The sequence below is a fragment of the Chiroxiphia lanceolata genome, chromosome 2 (assembly GCF_009829145.1).
Source record: "Chiroxiphia lanceolata isolate bChiLan1 chromosome 2, bChiLan1.pri, whole genome shotgun sequence".
NCBI classification, from domain to species: domain Eukaryota; kingdom Metazoa; phylum Chordata; class Aves; order Passeriformes; family Pipridae; genus Chiroxiphia; species Chiroxiphia lanceolata.
Window position 1 is genome coordinate 70999623 of NC_045638.1, and position 20806 is coordinate 71020428.

At 47.1% G+C, this 20806-nt stretch overlaps 1 protein-coding gene across 1 annotated transcript; it reads right to left on the reverse strand.

Annotated features, from left to right (window-relative positions):
- Positions 1-6462: 6462 nt before the first annotated feature.
- Positions 6463-14591, reverse strand: ALOX5AP (arachidonate 5-lipoxygenase activating protein). The gene is made up of 5 exons (XM_032679477.1): positions 14465-14591; positions 10707-10806; positions 9311-9381; positions 7924-8005; positions 6463-7329 (listed from the first exon to the last, which is right to left on the reverse strand). The coding sequence occupies exons 1-5, from the start codon at positions 14532-14534 to the stop codon at positions 7167-7169; spliced, it is 486 nt and encodes a 161-aa protein (XP_032535368.1). The 5' UTR covers positions 14535-14591; the 3' UTR covers positions 6463-7166.
- Positions 14592-20806: the final 6215 nt, after the last annotated feature.

The window sequence follows — 20806 nt, forward strand, 5'->3', positions numbered from 1 at the left end:
TCTGCAGACAGCTGTAACCCGCAGAAATGAGTGGTCTTCTAATATTTGACAAGGTGGAGTGGCTCAGGGAAAGGTTTGCTGAGTGCTGGATCTGAAGCAAAGGTGGGGATGAGACATCAGGACCAGGACTGGGAAAGCAAGGGTTGGGAAAAGCACACGAAGCTTTGAAACATCCCCTTTCAGTGCCTGCAAGGTATCAAATGTGCTCAGTGGTGTGTGAAGCCACAGCCTTGCTGTGTGATGTGCACCTTCACAATCAACCTTCACTTGTCACTCATTATTTGCATGGTGGCAGCACCTGGGAGACCCAACCAGACTGGCTCACACCCACTCAGTGGGTGTAACCCAAAAGCTTATCCTGGGCAGCCCTGCACATCACACAGCTGTCAGTGGGCCTGGAATGCCCATGGCCACACAGATGAACGTTGTGCTCAGTGCCTGATGAGCCCTGGGAACATGTCCCTGGTGGGATTCTGCTGTTTTAAATTAGCATGTTGAGTATGCTGTCATCTGAAAGCTCCTCAGACCACACAGTGCAGGGGAAAACCAGAATGTGTCACGGGGGGTCTGTGAGGGCAGAGGGAAGAGAGGCAATGGGTGATTCAGCCTGTTGGATAAGCCCACCATGGAGCAAGTGGTGATGCAGGACACGCAACACCTTGGAGGCCAGGGCAGCCTCTTCCAAACACATTTTACAGTGAAACACTGCAGCTAGGTGTCACTGAGGTGCAAACATGATAAGCTTTGATCTCTGGGCTTGCAGCATCTGAGAACTGTCAGGCTTAGGGAGTTGTATGCAATCCCATAGGATGATGCTGGTTCCACTCGGATGGGAACTTGTTGGCACCTCATGGGAGCAAACAGCCTACTGGCTCAGGCCACCTTGCTGGGGAGGCTAGGCTGTGAACAGGTAGGGGTGTATCACTGTTTATCCACCTTTCTGCTTTTCATTTCTGCCATAACAGGCTGTTTCCAAGGCAGTGTGAATTGCGTGTGAACAGGAAAAGTTACTTTTGCCAGGAAGTTGGAGCTAATGTGTTATTAGCAACCTCTAAATTTGAGCTGAGTCTGTGCTGCTGCCAGCCTTGTCAGAAGGGCTACATCCTCCTATTTCAGTCAGAAGGAAACCCCCACAAACCTACAAACTAAAGCCTCTGCTTGGGAAATGAAAGTACTTTTCTGAAATACAGCTGCCCAGGAACCAAGCCAACTGTGGGTGGGACAAGCAATGACCAGCAGGGTTTTTGGTCCCCATAAGATGCCTGGACAGAGTTTCCTGCTGCTATTTCTCATTTGTGAGCAGTGTTACTGGTATGTCATGGGTAGGGTCTGTGCTTTCAGAGATCTTCAGCAGAGGTTGCAAGCTGGGCAGAACTCAGATGCAATCATGTTTTCTGTGCTACATGGGATGCTGTGTGAATCCTATGGACAGTATGAGGGCAGTGGGAAGGCTGGCACTGCTTCTCAAAAAGAAATTCGTTTTCTGCAGAAAAACGAATAGGAAGAAGCAGCTGTCCAGGAGACATCATGCTGTTCTGTTTAATCCCAGAGCACCAAGGGGGCTCTTGCTGGATCAGACTGACACCCTCTGAAGTGCTGTGCCAAAAGCACAGAAAACATTGTTTGGGGATGAAGGCAGCAGTGGCACTCTCTTGGGAAAACACAGGAACAATGAATCAATCCCATGCTTGTACAAGTGGTGGTAAATAGCAGCACAGCAGGCAGCAGCCCCTCTCTGAAGCCTCCCAAAGCATCTTCTGGCCTTGCAAGAGGTCACAGTACACAAGCAATCTCTGCCAGTTCCCACATGCCATAACTGCAAGTTTAACTCCACTGCAATGCCATCACACCTTTATTTCTTTAGGTAAAAAACACACCCCATTTCCTCTCTGTGTCCCACATCACAGCTGTCCCTTTGGTGTCTGGTTCCCTTCCCCAAGGATGAACAGGAAGCTCCCAGAGGATAGCATCTGAGCAGCTCAGGAGGCAGCCAGCACCAAGCCCCGGGAGCTCCTCTGTCTGATGAAATCATCTCATAGTGTGAAGATCCTCTCAGCTGAAATTGAAAAGTTATTTATTTCTCCTCTAAAGGGGAAAAACATTTCACTGTGGAGGCTGTTTGTCCTTTGGGGCAGGAATCTCACTTTTGCCGGCTTCTCTGTCTTCACACGCTGGCTTGGAGCAGTGAGATGCTCTGGCAGCAGGCAGGACAGAGCAGTGCTGATGCTCTCCCACCTGCAGCCTCCCTCTGCCAGGTCAGGTACACTGAGGGCCAGAGGTCAGGCATTGGCTTGAGCTGTTCTTCTCCATGGGATATTTTCCTGGGGTTCACAACAACGCTGCTAAGAGCACCTCTTTCTCCACTGCAACCAGTCAGCAATGCAGAGGCTGCTTCTCCATCCTTACCCCTTGGGTCACTGAACTGCCCTGATAGGACTCACAGCTGAGATGACCTGTACCCTCCCTGGAGGCTTATGGGATAGCAGTCTTCATTACCCAAAAGGACTGTAAAGCTTGTACCTGTCCCCCAGGTGCTCCAAAGGGACATCATAGCATCCAAGGTCCTTCCGCCTCTCAGGAGTCACCATGTCCTCTGCAAGGCTGCTAGTAGACTCTGCTGGGCTCTGCAGAGTCCCTCACTGAGGGGCTTTTCCATGGGAATGCTCATCCTGTTTGCTTCAGCTGGGACATGAGACCAACTTAAAATCACACAGGGAGTGGTTTTACCACTGTTCTCATTCTCCACTGCCCTTTCACTTATCAAGGGTGGACTATTTCCAAGCACAGCCTAATCCTGCTCCCACTGCCATCTGCAAGAGGCACACCCCTGCCTTGGGGCACCTGAGTGTCTTGCAGTATCCCATCCTAACAGAGCATTGGAAAGATTTCTGTGGATGTTAAACTGGCTGCTCTGCTAGAAGAAAGGGACTTCAGAGCAGGTGAGAGCTGAAGAAGCTCCCCTGGGCCAGTTTTTGTTCCAGCAGAATTGTTTTCCCACTCCTCAGACTCATTCAGAAACCTGACTCGGCAGAGATGTGACTTAGACCAATCTGATAATGCACAGGATGATTTTGCAAGCTCTGGGAAACCGGGGATCTGTGAAATACTGCAGGAAACCCTGCAGGGTAGTGCACACAGACTTCGTATCCCACTTGGATGTCACCCGCTTGCTCAGATCCTTGCTAAGCAGAACTGCTTGCTTCAGCATGGGTAGGTTAGGGGTCCTGCTTCAGGACTGGGCCTCCTATATACCAGAATAATGAAAAATAGCATCTAATAGCAACAATGCATCTGTTCAGAAATGTGGATGCTGTCGTGTCACTGTCAGGCTTCAAACCTCGAAGGAACGGCTCATTCCACAGCCAGCAGCACTGGCGTGCCAATAGGGCTGAGTTTCCACTAGAGGGTTGTAGTGCTGTATGGAAGCGGATGCGGTTACTGTGGCAGAAATACTCTATGTACTCCAGGCCTTTGTCAGCAGATCAAAAGCATTCTGCGATATCCTGGCTTCCAGCAGTCTCCGCAGTCTCTGATGTACACAGCCTGCAAGCTGCAAGAGGGCTGGTGCCTGAGCAACCTGCTTCCCTGCCTTCCCTGAACAGCCTCCAGCATGCACATGACTCAGCACCCACAACACATATATATACACATAGATAGATAGATACAGATACAGTAAGTAAACACACTGTGCCTATGCATATACACACACAGGCAGAATGTTTATTTGTGTACCTTGGATTCCGATGCATGAACAGCCACAAGCACGGCAGTGACACAGCATGGCAAGGAGCCAGGCACCACTGGTGACAGCCTGGCAACACAGCAAATGGGCCAATTAGCAACATCAACACAATGATAGAATCATAGAATCATTTAGGTTTGAAAAACCTTTTAGGTCATTCAGTCCAGCCATTAACCCAGCACTGCCAAGGCCACCACTAAACCATGTCCCTCAGTGCCACATCTACAACGTGTTTTAAATACCTTCAGGGATGGTGACATCACCACATCTCTGGGAAGCCTGTTCCAGTGTTTGACAACCCCTTCAGTGAAGAAATTTTACCTAATATTCAATTTAAACCTCCTCTGGTGCAACTTGTGGCCATTTCCTCTTGTCCTAGTGCACGTTACTTAGTAGAAGAGGCCAATCCCTACCTTGTTACAACCTCCTTTCAGAGAGTGATAAGGTCTCCAGTGCCTCATCAGTGCTGAGTAGAGCGGGATGACCAGTTTGCTGATCCTGCTGGCCGCGCTGTTGCTCATTAGCAGAATTGGGAAGCACTAGCTGTTTATATACAGTTGTAGCTCCAGGTCAGGAGCTGCCATGCCCTGCATTGCACCAAACATGGGTGCTGGTCCTTGCAGCTTGCAAGCCAGCCTTAAGCAGGAGCCATCAGAGGGGACTGCCACTTCTGCCATCAACCATGTCCCCATGTCCAGTGCAGCTCTGTAGGTCCTCGTAGGTTCACATGTATGTGACCCCATTACGCGTCCGTACATCTCTTACAGTGGTAGTTGTATTATTGCACGTGGATCTATAGAATCATAGAATCATAGAATGATTTGGGTTGGAAGGGACCTTTAAAGGTCATTTAGTCCAACCCCCCTGCAATGAGCCTGTGTGAACAGCTTTCTGAGTAGCTTGTGTGCTAAGTGCTGACAACTGTACCAACAAGATCAGGGTGGTTTTGCTGCTGAAAACAAAAATGGAGCTGTCTAGTACAGTGAGGAAAGCCCAAATATTATTGATGTTGCCTTCTTTCGCAGAAAGAGCGGGAAGGCAAATGCAACCACAAGGCTTGCCTGTAACATGGAAAACACAGCGTGACATTCACCAAGAATTTACATAGTGATCAGTTTATGTACCACCTGTTTGTCTGATACTATCACTATTTCCATTTACAGATAGATAGAAATAAATTTTGCCTACATTTTAATCCCTTTTGTTACCAGAAAGGCTTTGAGGAAGCAAGTAGGAGATATTCTTGCAAAATAAATGATTACAGCAAAAGATAGGCCTCAGTTCCCCTGGAAGATGACCTAATCTTACCTAAATTCAGATGTGTAAAAACCAACCATCCTGTCAACAGAGAATCATAGAATATCCTGAATTGTATTGTTGTCAAGTCCAACAGCCAGACCATAAAGTGCTGGAATAGATTATCTGACCCAAAATAGACATTTGAAACCTCTGCCCTTTATAACTGATTGGTGGAGTGCCTCTTCTCATGTTAGCAGAGAAAAAGAGGGAGGTCAAGTGAGCTGCTTCTTGATGTATAGGATAAAAAGGCACCAGGGGAGACTTGACCATATGAGGAGACCTGCAAGGTGGACACACAGGGTTGGGAGAGTCACCTCCCACATGTGACGGTTTCCATAAACAAGTCTCAGACCTCATGGAGACCATATAGGCTGCAGAGCTGGGACTGGTGCTGGTGAAGCTTCTCCTCCTCTGAACCGGGTAAAGGTGGTGGCAGCATGAGCTTTTGCTGATAGCAGCAATGCAGAAGAGCTCTGTAACTCCAGGCCACGGGTGTTACCCCTTTCCTCCTGGGTGCCGCCATCCCTTGGTGGGCTGACCCCATGGGGCAGACAGGTGGTGGATGGGCAAGGATGGGCAGCAGGTGATGAGCTATGGAAAGAGCTATGGCAGAAAGCATGGTGTGAAGGAGGGTTTGGAGTGTGTTATGGTCAACTGAGAAGAAGGGGAGGGAAGGAACGTAAGTGCCCTACCCAGGAATAAGGTGTCTCAGCACTTACAGGTTAGAAGGCTTGACTATATTTTTTGAATTGCCTATTCTAACCAGTGAGGACATTTATAATCATCATGCAATAAATGTGTTTATTACTAATTTTTCACATCTAAAATTCCTGTAGAAGATTGAAAAAAAAAAAGATGTATGTTATTTGGGCAGTGTGAATGGTCAGGTGCAGAGGAGGGCAGCTATACACAAGCACCTCTGCCCCATCAGGCAGCATCAAAAACCTCCAGCCTTGGTGTGGTACAAAGGCAGGCAGCTTTCTGCATCTGCTTTTGTGAACAGCTCTGCAAACTCTCTTCTCACATAGCAAGGAGTCTCATTCCCTCCCGAAGGAGTCATAAAATACAGCTTTATCCATCCTGCATGCAGCAATCAGACAGGTTTAAGAGCTTAAGCACTTGTAGAGTAGCAATGTTTAAAAAGATGCACCGACCTGTTTGCATACCTCATTCCGCATTGCTCCTCAAACCACTCCTCAGTAAGGACTTTTGGGGCGCATTGTTAATGACAAAGGCAGAACACTGAACTTGCTGATAGAGAGGGAGTTGTTAAGCTCAGGTTCTTTGCAGGAGGCTGTGCCCAGGGCAATTAGCAGCTCGCAAAAAGAGCCCAGAACTCCCCTTACTTCGCTCACCGGTCAGCTGCTGAGCCACTAAGCGTGTGGATCATGCACCACCCAAAGAAGATGGCAGTAAACAGATTTAGTCAGTTTAGGCTGTTTTATTAAACACAGACAATCAAAACAAACCCAGCCCTACCAGCAATACACCAGCTCCTCATTTACGCAAGAGTCCTTTCCCCAGCACTGGGAGAACAAAAAGGCTGAAGTGTAAATGAGATCAGTGTGGTGAGTGTTACACATATGAATATTTATCAAGGAAGACCGGAGAGGGGCCAATTTGCCGACCTCCTGCAACAACAGGAGCTCTGTCATCGACAAGTGGGAGGGAAAGGGTAGGTGAAGAGGCTGGTCCATGCCTTTGTGCAGGCAGGGGTACATGAGATGCTGGCAAAGGCCTAAGCTTGTGTGTGAGGATAACTGTAGGAGCCATTGGTCAGGAAAGACATTGAGAGGATCCTGGGTTCTGGGACAAAAGCTCAGTACAACAAAGATATGAAGCAAGCATACAATGTCCTTTCCAGTCATGCAATCAGCTCGCAAGCTGCACTGTTAGGGAACAAAACTAACACGAAGTTGTTACCATTCCTTGGGCATGCCAAGTGTTCATAATAAATCTTTTTCCTGAAGAAAAAAGCAATGTTAAATCAAACTACAAAGACCATCAAGCATGAGATTTACAGCAATCTAACTGGGTTATGGGTTCTTTTCTTAAACAGTTGAATTATGGCAGCTTCTGGGTATGGATATATTAAGTGTGCTGACCCCCTTGGTGCTGCAGGGACTTAGGGTATGAGCAGCAACGGAGAGATCGCGCTGGTTATCGTTTTAATGTGTATTTCAAAGTCACTTCCAAAAAAGAAGATGAGATAGTAGTTGAGTATTCCAGCCACAGACATGAGAAACAGGAACAAGATGATGCGCTTTCCAAACAAGTAACCAGGAGTGCTGAGGAAACAAAAATGGGGTAAAGCAATTCGTTAACGTGCGTCACCTCACATGACAACTCTCTGACTTGGGACTCTGCTGTTGAGACCAGGTGAAAGACCCCAGAGGCTGAGACAGAGGGGTCAAATTTCTGTTCTGTCTTGCAAAAATGTCATTTTCAGGATTCATTTGGGTCTGGATTTGGCTTCCTGTTCTCAGTGTAGGCTGCTGCTTACAAAAGTCTCTATTCAGAGAGACTTGGATGTATTCTCAGGCATCAAAGGCTGTGGGACAACTTTATTCCACATGTGCATAATAGGTTTTATTAATATAAAATGACAATTTTGTGGAATAGTGGCACAAACATGCAAACGTATGTTTGCAGAGGCTGTGAGCAGAAGCTGCAGCCCCCCTGACCCCAGTGCGATTGCATCTCCAATGTCTTTCACAGCTACTCCTATTCATCCAAAAAAGAGGGGCTTTCCTGTGCTACCCAATGCCAGCAGCTGTTGTAGGCAGCACCACAAGTCAGCAGCTGTGTCTGTGGAAGTGGCAGCATCCAGCTGTGCTGCTGCCACATTCTGGGTTTTGTAAAATGGCTCCACGAGTCCTTACCTCTGAGTCCTCTCCCCGAGGTAGCCCACAAAGTACTTCTGCCTCACAAACAAGTACATCAGGCCAGCAAAGGCAGCAGGAGCTGGGTACAGAGTAAAACAAGGCGTTACAAACACCGGCTCAGATCTCACTGTATCTACTGTTCTCATCTGCTGCCTGGGCTGGACTGGGAAATGGGAATCTGCAGTTTTGAGTTGTGGGACAAGCATTGGAACTGGGTTGGAGACCTCTGCATGGGAAACAGAGCACTTGTCTTGCCTTTGCTCCAGCTTTTCTGAAGACTTTGTGGGTGTCATCCTGCCCACAACTCTGCCCACTGTAGAGCACACACCCTCATTCCAGTACCTAAAAAGAGCCTACAAGAAATCCGGAGGGTAACTTTTTACAAGGGCATGAAGTGATAGGACAAGGGGGAATGGTGTTAATCTGAGAGAAGGCAGGTTTAGATTATATATAAGGAAGAAGTTCTTCACTATGAGTGTGATGAGGCACTGGCACAGGTTTCACAGAGAGGTTGTGGATGCCTCATCCTTGGAAATGTCCAAGGCCGGGCTGGATAGGGCTTTGAGCAACCTGGTCTAGTGGAATGTGTCCCTACCCCTGGCAAGGGAGCTGGAACGAGATGATCTTTAAGATCTTTTCCAACTCAAACTATTCAATGATTCTGTGAAACGCAGTGTGGGTTACACCAGGCTCAGGAAAGAGGGTGCCAACTCAGGTGCTATCCTCACCAGAAATAAAAGGCAACTGATAGATGCATTTTACTAGGAGCAGATGGAGGACTATACTATGGTCCAATACTCATTTCTGAGCTCGTAAAAAGGGGCTTTCCCTATAATTCTACCTTTCTCCACCACTGCAGGTAAAAGCCCCTCTTCTTCTGGCCAGGAAACCTTTTTCTTTTCCAGAAAGAATAGCCATGGACCCCAGTTAAGTACTCAGCCTTAGATAAACTCACATTGTGTTGAAGGGAACCATATTTAGAAATGCAGGCAAAGATTCCTGAGCTGCCCTCAGCAGTGGGGAGGGATGGCAGTTCTGGCACTTTAATGAAATGAGCCCATTTCGAGTCCCAAAAGTGAATATTGTGGCATCCAGCAACCAAGTACTAAATCCTTTGTCCCAAACAAAGGGAACTCATCCATAATGCCGGTAGGGGAAGTGTCCCTGGCCTGGAATACCTTGAATCACGTCTGAGAACACAAATCTCTTGGCATAAGCCATGCCATGAGTGTGCTGCTACTCAAACAGCAGGACAGGAGGGTGAGACATGTCCCCCGGCTACTGGAGGGTTGGTCCCTGGAAGTGTAACTTCCGAAGCACTCACCATCTCTTCCTGAAAGCGATGCAAGGTTGAAAGGACATACAAAATAGCCCCCAGTGTTACCTTGGCTGCAGAGAAGGCCAGCACACCAAAGCACAGCAAGAAACGTAGGGTACGCGTGTCCGCAGTTCTGGCTAGAATGGAATTTATAGGAAAGGAATCAGAACAGGGAAACAGAAACAAAATTGATGCGTTTCATGAGCAGAGAATGGCGTGGTATGAATTTGGGCTGCGCTAATGCCATTGGGGGCAGTCTTTTACCCCAGAGCAGTGGGACGCCCCTGACCTGCCAGGAGCTGGCTGGTGTATTTGTGTCTGAACATGGTGGCTCCTCATCGACATGTCTGCTTCCCTGTTTCCTCTCATAGATAATGGATGCCTTTGTCCTGCCTGATGAGGAAAACAAAGCATCTCATGCACATGTCTGGCACTTATGAAAGCCACTTTCTCTCTAAGCTGTTTGGTCATGGCATATGTATAAGACATGCTGTGTGCTTTATTGGCTTAAAATCCTTGTCATTGAGTCATATTAGTCAAGCTACTGAATGAAACCTACAAAAATAGAATTGCACCACAGATAAGAGTGTCCCACAGAGTTAACACATGTCTTTTCAGGGGAACAGGAATACTTTCCAGCTGCCTCCTTCAGCTGGGAATGCTTTCTGAGGGGGAAGCACTCTGCCCTTGGCAGAGGTTGCACACCTGTGAAGGGCAGCACTTGGACATCTCATCCGATTTCAAGCTTGTTGATAGTACTTCAGAGGTAATAAAAAATATTTTATGTTCTTTTCTGATTTAGAATTAATTTTTCCTCTGGAATCTCTGAAGAGATCTCAAAGACAACAGGTATGAAGGTATACTGGAATGGGTTGACCAAGGAGGTGATAGATGCCCCATCCTTGGAAACATTCAGAAACACTCAAGTTCAGGCGGGACAGAACTCCAAACAGTTGAAGATATCCCTGCTTATGGAAGGGTTGGACTAGATGAGCTTTAAATGTCTCTTCCAACCCGAAGTATTCTATGATTCTATGTGGTAGAGAAGTGGAGAAGTGGAGATCTGTGTGCCAAGGGAAGCGCCAGGAACCAAAGGGTTTATACAAGCTTTGCCACCTACCTGCTCCTCAGCAAGCTGGTGTCTCTCTGTTGGCTCTTTCCTTTTGAACCACAGTGCCCTTGGGACTCTGGCTGTGCTTGTCACACTTCCAGCACAGAAGGGTGAACTGGTTCCCAAATGAAGGGACATGGTACTCGTAATGGCTGCAAGACCTATATAGATGCAGCACATGGAGTCCAGAAGGGTGCTGGGTTCACCCAGCAAACATATTGGAGAACCACGAGTCTGAACACTGTCACAACATGCACAGCAAAGGATTACGTACAAAGCCTTCATCTGAGGGCATTTGAAACCCATCTCTGCCCCCCCCCCCTCACTGCTCCTTGGGTCTTGTCTACTCACTTGGCAGTGTAGACGCGGTCGAAGCAGGATGATCCCTGCCGCTGGAACCCCTTGCTGTTGCAGTGTTTGCTTTCATGCTCCAGTTTGTAAGCAAAAAAAGCTGTTAAAAAACCACAAAGTATTCAATCTGAGATATAATTTGGAGGTACTGCAGAAGCTGGGATTTGTGGGCTCATCTCTGTTCTCATGAGCGTCCGGGCTGGACAGACGGCAGAAGAAAACACGGGTGCATGGAGGGGCAAGATGTGACCAGCAAGCTTGCTCTGTCACCCAGAGGTTAATCAAACCCACTGTGCAAGAGTGCAGTGCAATGCAACTTCAGGCATCTCCACATGTCCATATATGACTGGTAGTAGGCTCTCTCACCTTTGTGCCCTGCTTCATTCCCACATTGCACTTCCAGCAGCCTACACCTCTTGTGCAGAAGCACTGCCCTGACCCAGTCCTTTGAGCCCCCAGTGGGAAAAGAGCTTTCCAGTCAGAGCTGCCAACCCCAAATCTTCCTTTCCAACAGAACAGGGAGACAAGCAAGTCTATTCTCTTTTAGTGAAACCCATCTGCCAAACCAGGGGCATCCTGCAGGGCTGGTTCTTTTCCCAGAAAGGCCAATTGAAAACCTTGTCCTGACAGCTGATCTGTATATGTATCTTGTGTGCATCCTCCTTTTAAGCAGCAGCATTTTATCAGAGTGTTAGCTGCTGCACAAATGCAGCTCCTCAAGATAATGTATCATGTACTTGACAAACATGTTTTATCTGATGACACTAAACCAGAGATCGTCAATCATGTGTCTAAATACACCAGAGAAATCCTGGCAGGCTACAAGCTGCAAACATTGTGTTATCGTGCACCCCATCTCAGTGCATCCAAATCACTCTATGGCTTAGAATATTAGTCAAATATACACATAAAAGATAACCCATCAGGAATACATTATTATAAAAATAGAAGTGTAAATAGATAAACTGCAGGGTTTCATCCCTGCAATCTGAAGAGCTGCCCCTTTTTTCTCCTCACTGGTGCTGGTCTTTTGTACTTCCATTGTCTTCACTAAAAGCTAGAATTTTTCACTTTCCAGTATTGTGTGATTCCCTGGGTACGTACAGCCCTTCCCCAGAAAAACCCACAGTGCTTTAAAACAGCATCCCTACACTGAGCCAGGCTGCAGACCCTCCCACTGCCTCCAGCACGGTGCACTGGCCACTCCTGGAGGACCCAGGCCAGATACCATCCGGTGTCACAGCCACCAAGAATTCCCAGCACCTCCATCCACCCACCAGCCCAGCCTTTGGCAAGAGGCTATTAAACTGCCTACAGTGACTAAGAGGACTTAAATTGAAGAGGACTAAGTTAATCAGCATTTTTTTGTCCAGAGCAGAGCTGCAGTGATGGGAAACCACTTCTTGCCGGTCTGGGACTGTATGGGCTCACTTGTAGCACACATCCTCCTTTCCTTTTATCATGTGCGTGAAATCACTAGAAGACACCACAGCTTCCAAACAAGCCAAATAAGCTATTTATCTCTCTCTCCACTGCTGTAGGTGCTGCCACTTCCTAAATGTCAGCATGCTGCCACAGAGAGGCTTCACGATGCCCAAAGGCAACAGGGTGGTTTCACAAGCCAGCATGAGATGAGTGAACGGAGCAAAACTGGAACAGAGAGGTTTAATTCAGCTTAGCTGTTCCAGAAGATGATGCCCTTAGGCTCCAGGGCTGCACAGACTGTCCAGAGCCTGAACTGTGGCAGTCCCACTCTGGTCAATTTAACGTGCAAGAGTTCAATGTAAGCCTGGTTGTCTGTGCCAACAGAAACCATGAGCTGAAGATCCAACCTAGCCAGTGCTGGCAAAAGTGCCCCTTCTTTCTCTCAACTTCACTTTGCTTCCTCTGTCCCAATCTCCTCAGCAATGACCACTGATTTTTATCCTGACAGCTGCTGGATTGCAACATCTCTCTGACAAAAGGACAAAACTTAGAGCTGCATGCCTGACTCAGTGGTATCTGGCCACACGAGTCATTCTGTAGTATATGGAGATTTCCAACATGTAAACATAAATGGACATCAGACAGGGACAGCACCACCTCCATCTTTAGGAAAAACAGCATTCACTCAAGATGTTCTCTAATCCTGCACCAGATGCAGAAAAGCATATAATCACAAATTTACGTGATACTGACTTCGTACTTAGAGATAGTCAAGCGGATGCCCGGGTGCTTTGCTGAATGAGAGCCACAACAAGAGCTCAGTATAACTGACAGACCTTGACAAACATTTCTACTGCCTTAATTATTGTGTTCCTTGCAAGACTTCATATCAGTTCTGGTCTTTCTAGACAGAAACCCTGGGAAGAGGAAATCAGATGATGTAAGGCCTGAAATCATGGTTTAGGGCTGTCTGACTCACATGCTTGGCAACACTGAGTCTTCTGCCAAGTATCCTTCTTCCCCTTTGTAGAAGTTGGGTCAACAATCTCACACACAGATTTCCATGAGATAAAAGTGCATGTCAGAATGGAAAACTGACAAGTTTCAAGTGAGAAGAAAAAGCCCTATACACAAAGTCATATGATTAAACAGCAAGAAGTGTATATTTGACACATTTTCTTAATTATGGTATGTGCTCTGATCTCAGCATGCCATATTCTGGTGATGTCACACACTGTGCATTTACCCGAAAACAACATTGGGTTAAATGATGTGGTATTTAGTGCCTATGTTGAAACTAAACCAGTCTGCATCTCCTTTTTTTTTTTTTTGTGTTCTCTAGCAGCTGGGCTCCCACCACTTCCCCTCTCTGCAGCAGCCCAAGAATAGCCCATTTCCTAGGACTTAATGTGGGACCAAATGTGGAGTTTGTGCTCAGTGGGAATCTCCCACTCATAACAAGAAGCCTTCACTAAAGATTTCTGGAATTTGCACCAGCCCCCCATCCCACTGCTGACTCTCCTTGAATTTGGGCAAACGCAGTGCAGCTGGGACAAAACTCATTCCTTTCTTTGTATTCTGGCCAGAATTTCCTGCTAAAATGATTAAGTATTTGTAAAAGATGATGATCACATTAAAATCAAATTTGCACGGGAGAGAAACTTGATATATTTAAAAAATCCCAAAGAATAGTAGTGATTATAGGAAGTCTGAATAAGTGCTAGAAAAGGAAACTTCACTATCACAGGAAATGTTCAGTGTTCTTGGGAGGACAGTTAATTGATATTACTTATATTGTAGGACTTGGAGATGCAGGAAAGCAGGAGAGCTATCTGCCCACAAATAACCCACACAGACTCCTCCGATGAGGCAGTGAAGTTCTCTCCCCTTCACCCAGCTCCATGCAAAGGTCTGACCCATTGCACCCCCCTGGGGAGTCAGTCCCTGCCCACAGCAGCAGCTGCACAAGAGCAGCCCTGGCTGACAACAGTAGGGACCTAGGCCAGGAAAAGAGGTCTCAGTCACCAATTCAAAATGTGTATTGCCACAGGGTATCCCAGCATATTAGTCCTTTCACTAGCTGATATATGTATAACAAACTCACTCTAGAATATCACAGAGTAGGATCATGCAACTGCCAGGATATTGCCACAATGGCACAAAAAATGCTACGGTTCGAAGACCATTTCTGAAGCCAAAGCCATGCCTAAGCACTAATCATACATGCACTTATAACCAGAGTTTATCTATCCAAAGATCAGCTCGGTATACATCATCCTGAACTTTCCTCAGCTCCCTTTCAGACCTTAAATAAATGCTTATTTTTGTCTTACCGTTCTGGACAACACTTAGCAAGGTAACAATGGCAAGCAGGACAATGCTTCCCAGGGTCTCCTGGTCCATTTTGTGAGTGGGATGTCAGGGTGGATGGTGCAGCCTCGGTGGTAGCTCAGCTCTACAAGCACAGAAGGAGGAAGTGAAGGTCTTATCTCGAATCATGAAACACTTCCTATGGCTTCACAGGAGAGTGGCAGCAGCCTGAGCTCTGGTGCACGTCAGACCAACAAGTGCAGGCTCGCTCACTCATCGTATACAAATGAAGCCCAGAGAAACAAGAGATTATATGTTTGTGATCTAAGAAGATATACAATGTGAAAAGGTATCTATTGCCCTTCCTACACAAGAGCAAAATAGCAACCTTGATATCTGAAGCATGTTTGAACATTTGGCTACCTGTGTGGAACAGCAGAAGGTTGGAATAAACCAGCCAGGCTATCACAGCATGGTCAGCAAGAGTCTGACCACCCCATGAATAGCTGGGAGGAGAAATAATGTAGGTGAGTCTCAGTAACACAGTTGCTCTCAGGGAGGTGCCCTCCCTGGTCACATCTCCATCAGCCTCACCAGTGAGGAGACCCCAGTTCTCCAGGTCACAAGCAAAAGCTCCTGATCCACCTGGTATATTAGATGGCACTACATTAATGTTGTGAGCATTGCAGGGGAGCACAAAAATACATCTTTCACTACCAGGCGTGGATCCAATGTCCTTCCCTCTACAAATAACTCCCTGGAAGTCAGTGACAGCTACGAGCACTTGGTGTTTTACCGGCCCAGACTTCACAGTTGTACCCCAGTTTTAGTACTTGAAGCCCAATATGGCTGAATACAATTGCTGCAGCATGTTCATGGCTTGGCTCTGACCCCCTGATGAAGATGGTAGAGAAGCACAGATTGTGGTGTTGAAAGTGTGGTGGGTTGACCTTGGCTGAACACTGGGTGCCCACCAAAGTCACTCTGTCTCTCCCCTCCTCGGTGGGACAGGGGAGAGAAAATATAACAAAAGGTTCATGGGTTGAAATAAGAACTGGGAGAGATCATTCCCCTGTTACTGTCACGGGCAAAACAGACTCAACTTGGGGAAGCAGCACAGGTAAATGAGGAACAGGGCTTACAGTCAGTTCATCACATATTGTCTCTGCCAGACCTTCCTCTTCAGAGGGAAGACTCCTCACACTCTTCCACTGCTCCAGCATGTGGTCCCTCCCACAGGAGACAGTCCTCCATGAACTTATCTAACAAGAATCCTTTCCAGGAGCTGCAGTTCTTCATGAACTTCTCCAGCATGGCTCTCCCATGGGGTCACAGGTCCTGCCAGCAAACCTGCTCTATTGTGGGCTCCTCCCTCCACAGGGCCACAGGTCCTGCCAGGATCCTACTTCAGTTCAGGCTTCCCATGGAGTCGCAGCCTCCTTTGGGCATCCACCTGCTCTGGCACCTTGAGCATCTCCTCCCACTCCTTCTCCACTGACCTTGGTGTCTGCAGAGCTGTTGCTCTCACATAGTCTCGCTCCTCCCTCCAGCTACAATTTTCCTCTGTGCAATGACTTTTCCCCCTTCTTAAATCTTATCACAGAGGTGTTACCATCATTGCTGATGGGCTTGGCTTTGACCAGCGGTGAGTCTGCTTGGAGCCAACTGGCATTAGCTCTGTTGGACATAGGGGAAGCTTCTGACAGATTCTCACAGAAGCCACCCCTGTAGCCCTCCACTACCAACACCTTGCCAAGCAAACTAAATACAGACAGCTACAGAAAGTCCCACAATTTCTGTCAGATTGCTGGAAAGCATCCTCATCCAAAATGCACATCACTCGATGACCCTAACTACTCTTTCCCTTTTGCCCATATTCTGATTGAGAAAAGTCTCATGAAAAAATGCTTACCTTTAGTAGGAATTTAACAGTAATAAAAAGTAATATTTCCACTGGACTTAGCCCTGTACAACTTTTGCCCCATCTCTCTGTCTGTCTCTACTCCACCGTGTGCTACTCAAGAGGTCTGAGTGCTGCCTAGCATCCAAACTGTGGCCAGACAGCTGGTTACCTCTCTTTGGATGGGACACAGCCAGGTAGGAGTTCACAGCAGGAGACAAGCTGCAAAATCCATCTTGTTCAATGGGGATACATTTACTTACAATGGTGCTTTTATCCAGTCTCTGTATCATGCAAATTTATAATCTGTACTATTAGATATGGAAAACTCTCAGGTACTTTGAGTACAAGCAAATACACAGAAATTAACTGGCTGACAGGTAGGTGATTAACACTGTGATCTGTGACCTACTGTTATCCTAATAGGAAAAGGCTGTCTTTTTGGGACACATTTCCCTACAGTCCACACAGACATGACTGTGTGAGAAGCAAGGCCATAATGATAATCTATGTTTAGATTTGGCCTATGATATTTCTTCAGATTTTTAACTCTTGGCAAATTTACTTTAGGAAAAAACCCAAATCCAAGAACAAAAAGAGAAACACAATAGGTCTTTGAGAATGCTTTTATTCAGGCTGAAGTTCTCTTTTCCCCCAGAAAATTATCTTTTCTTATTGAATATCAAAGTTTATATTTTGTGGTCTACTGAGCACTGGATTGTAGCTGGTATTTAGGGATGATATTTAATGCTAAGCATCTACTAATCTTCTGAGAAGAAAAACCCATCAGCTAAAAGAGTTTATGGAATTAAGTCAAAAGAGGAATATTGTCTAAGCAGAGATCAATGTTATGACTGTAAAGAAAGGAGAGGGGTGGAGGGAAGGTGTCATGGTGGGAGGAGGGAGCTACAAACAGAAGAGGGTGAAGGGGACAGCACAGGTCCTCAGGGCATCTGTGATCCTTCCGCAGCAGGCACTGAGCTTTCTCTTTCTTCTGCCTGTTTTATGCTGGTGCAAACCTACCAGGCAGCTTGCAGCTTGCTTTTGATTTTCAAGTGACAGTACAAGCCTAACTTGCCAAGAAAACACACACGCTTCCCCACTATCAAAGACTTCCCAAAGGTGGCTTCTATTCAGCAGGATTGTCATGTAAAAGGGTGTAGGAATCACGCTGCTGAGCTTTGAAGTTGCCATAATGCCAAAAAACACACAACATATCATGTATTTATGCCAGCAGCCTTTCCAGCTGGCTGACCCAAGTCCCCAGCCCTCACCCTGTGGGACGGCCAGGTAGCAAGAGCTGACCTGTCCACTGGCACCTCTTGGCATCACAGGATGCTTTGGCATTTTGGCGCTTGGCATTCATGGCACTTTGCTGGAAATGCAGCCTGTTACCTCCTCTTGCCAAGGTTTGCTCCAAAGCCATCCCGTGTGTATGCATGGAGGAAAACAGGGTTTCACAGTCCTTCCTGCAATAAGAAAACCCATGACATCGATTCCAGGGCTTGCTAAGATGATTTCTGTGTGTGCAGGGAAAAAAAAATCTTTGTCAACAAGAATGTGTTTGGTATGGCTGCCTTGAACTGCAAGGGTTTGGTTTTGTTGGGGTTTTTTTGGTTTTTTTTTTAAAGAGCAACATCACTCTGAGGGCTCTGCTTGAGGAAAAGCTAAGGAAATCAAGATGGTATGAGAGATATCAAAGAAGTCCTGTCCCTTTACCATGTCAAGTCTGTTGTATAGTCAGGCAGAGCAGAAACCCCTTGTGGGGAGGAATTTTACTTTTTCATACCCCTCAGCATTGGAATAGCTGCAGGATAGAAGGAGATTCTGGCAACTTTATTCCAATTTGGGGAATTGCCTTGGCAAGGGAGAGCTAAGATGGGGCTGAAATGACTGCAAACAGCTTCTGCACATTAAATTGTTCCTTCTCTCTGAAACCTTAATATACACACAGGATCACTGTCTGGTTCAAGTAAAGCTGACACCACTGAAACCCCTGTCCAGCTGGGAAAAAGATCAGTGCAAACCCCTCCATCATATTTCGGTTGGCCATTTGAAACAGGGGATTTTCTCAAGTAGGTAAAAATAAAAACGGGGGAGGGGGGAGGGATATGCACCTTGGGGAACAGTACCTGCACCCTCTATATCCCCCAGCTGTGGGCAGACCTCTTCAGGCACAGGTAATTCTGTGCTTCAGCAGCTGCTGTCAGACCCCAGCCCTTTTGCTTGCTGCATTGCTGTTTGACATCCACATCGTCCTGTCTGAGGAAGATAACCTTGACACAGCAAGCCATGAAGCTCACGATAATGTGCAAAGCCAGCGAGCTTTTCCAGTTGCACTGTGAGGCTTCCAGCACATTAATCTCCTCCTCTGAAATCTTGAACAGCCAGTCAAAATAATCCTTTTGTAGAATTGCTTTCATAGGGAAGAGGAAAGGACTGGGAACACAGATCTATAAATATCTTTTGGGTTGTTCATCTCTCCTCTCCTCTCATGCACTCTGATTAGCACTCAGCTGCAAGGACTCTAATGAAAGTATGTCTCTTGATAAAATAAAACTGCTCATATGGAACTCCTCTGAATAAATGCCAGGTGATACACAGCCATCATGCTTTATCATAAATGCAACAGGACACAAAGCCCCTCAGACTGGCTGGTTAATATTAGCATTGTGCTTTGCAAACTTAAAGTTTGCACCACAGCACTATCAAATATAGTACATACACACACGTGACCTGCCGTCACTTAGTCTTCTTCAGCATCGCATCCTTGCTGAAGCCTGACAAAACTCCAACGGAGTGCATGAACAGAGCTGGAAATGTGAAGTGCAACATGAAGGGGCAATGCTGCAGTTTTTAAAATGCTGTCTTCATTGTGCACAGCTGAGAAAATGACAGTGTGGGAGCAGCCAGAGCACCACCTCGGAAACCCCTCCTTCTCTATATTTTCCAGGCTTTTTCCTTTCACTTGCTGTCTTCATACTCGATTTGTACAAATTCAGCTCAAAACACAGAGCTGGAAGACAGAGCCTGTAGTCCCTTTGGGCCCTCTGGCACAGCCTCCTCCTCCTCACCCTCCGTGTCTCATTGTTGTGGTTTAACCCCAGTCAGCAACTCAGCCCCATGCAGCCACTTGCTCACTCCCCACCACAGGGATGGGGGAAGAGAATCAGAAGCGTAAAAGTGAGACAAAGGAAAGCAAAAGCCACACATGCAAGCAAAGCAAAACCAGGAATTCATTCACTGCTTCCCACAGGCAGGCAGGTGTTCAGCCATTTCCAGGAAAGCCAGGCTCTATCATGCATAATGGTAATTTAGGAAGACAAACGCCGTCACTCCAAATATCCCCCCTTCCTTCTTCTTCCCCCAGCTTTACATGCTGAGCATGACACCACATGGTATGGCATAACCCTTTGATCAGCTGGGGTCAGGTGTCCCGGCTGTGTCTTCTCCCAGCTTCTTGTGCACTCCCAACGCACTTGCTGGCAGGGTGATGCGAGAGGCAGAAAAGGCCCCAAGTCTGTGTAAGCACTGCTCAGCAGTAACTAAAACATCCCTTTGTGATCAACACTGTTTCCAGCACAAATCCAAAACACAGCCCCATATCAGCCACTGTGAAGAAAACTAGCTCTACCCAAAACCAGCACATTCACACCCTGCTCTTGTCTTCCTGTTTGCATGAGCGCTGCACTGCTGACTGACATCCCTGTGGCTGCGCTTCACGCCTGGGGTGCCCCTTCCTCAGTGCTCCTGCCTCACGAGGGACCCCCGTGCAGTGGGGGGTCTGTGCGCCAGGCTTGTCTTCCCCAGTGCAGGTAGTTGGGTTTGTTTATCTTTATTAAATCTCAGTGGGTTGAGCCTGGAGAGTTGCTGCAATGTAGCGAGACCAGTTTGAATCCGAGCCCCTCCAACAGGATGCTGGAAAGCCACCTCCAACATGGGCACAGTTGTGGGTTTGGTATTTTCTCTGCTAGCAAGAGACTGAATTGAGCAGAGTCAAGACAGGCCCTTCTGAGGCCTCTAAGGCAAAGCCCCCTGATTTTCCAGGGGATTTGAACAGTGGGATTTGAACAGTGCCCAATGAGTGGCAAAAACACTTCACATGGATGTTCTCTCTGTTGTCTTTCCCTCCCTTGCTCCCAAGAAGCAGCTTCTTAGCAGCCATTGTGATACCAGACAGCCCTGACAACCACCCACCCTGTCACAGGATGAAATTCACAGAATCACAGAAGGAAGGTTGGAAAGAATTTCTGGTCCAACTGCTTGCTCAAGTAGGGCCACCTAGAACAGGCTGTCCAGAATCATGTCCAGTGAGCGTTTGATTATCTCCAAGGAAGAAGGCTCCACAACCTTTCTGGACAACCTGTGCCTGTGCTTTATCACACTCACAGTGAAAAAGCGTTCCCTGATGTCCAGAGGGAACCTCCTGTGTGTCAGTTTGTACTCATTGCTTCTGTCCTGTGAC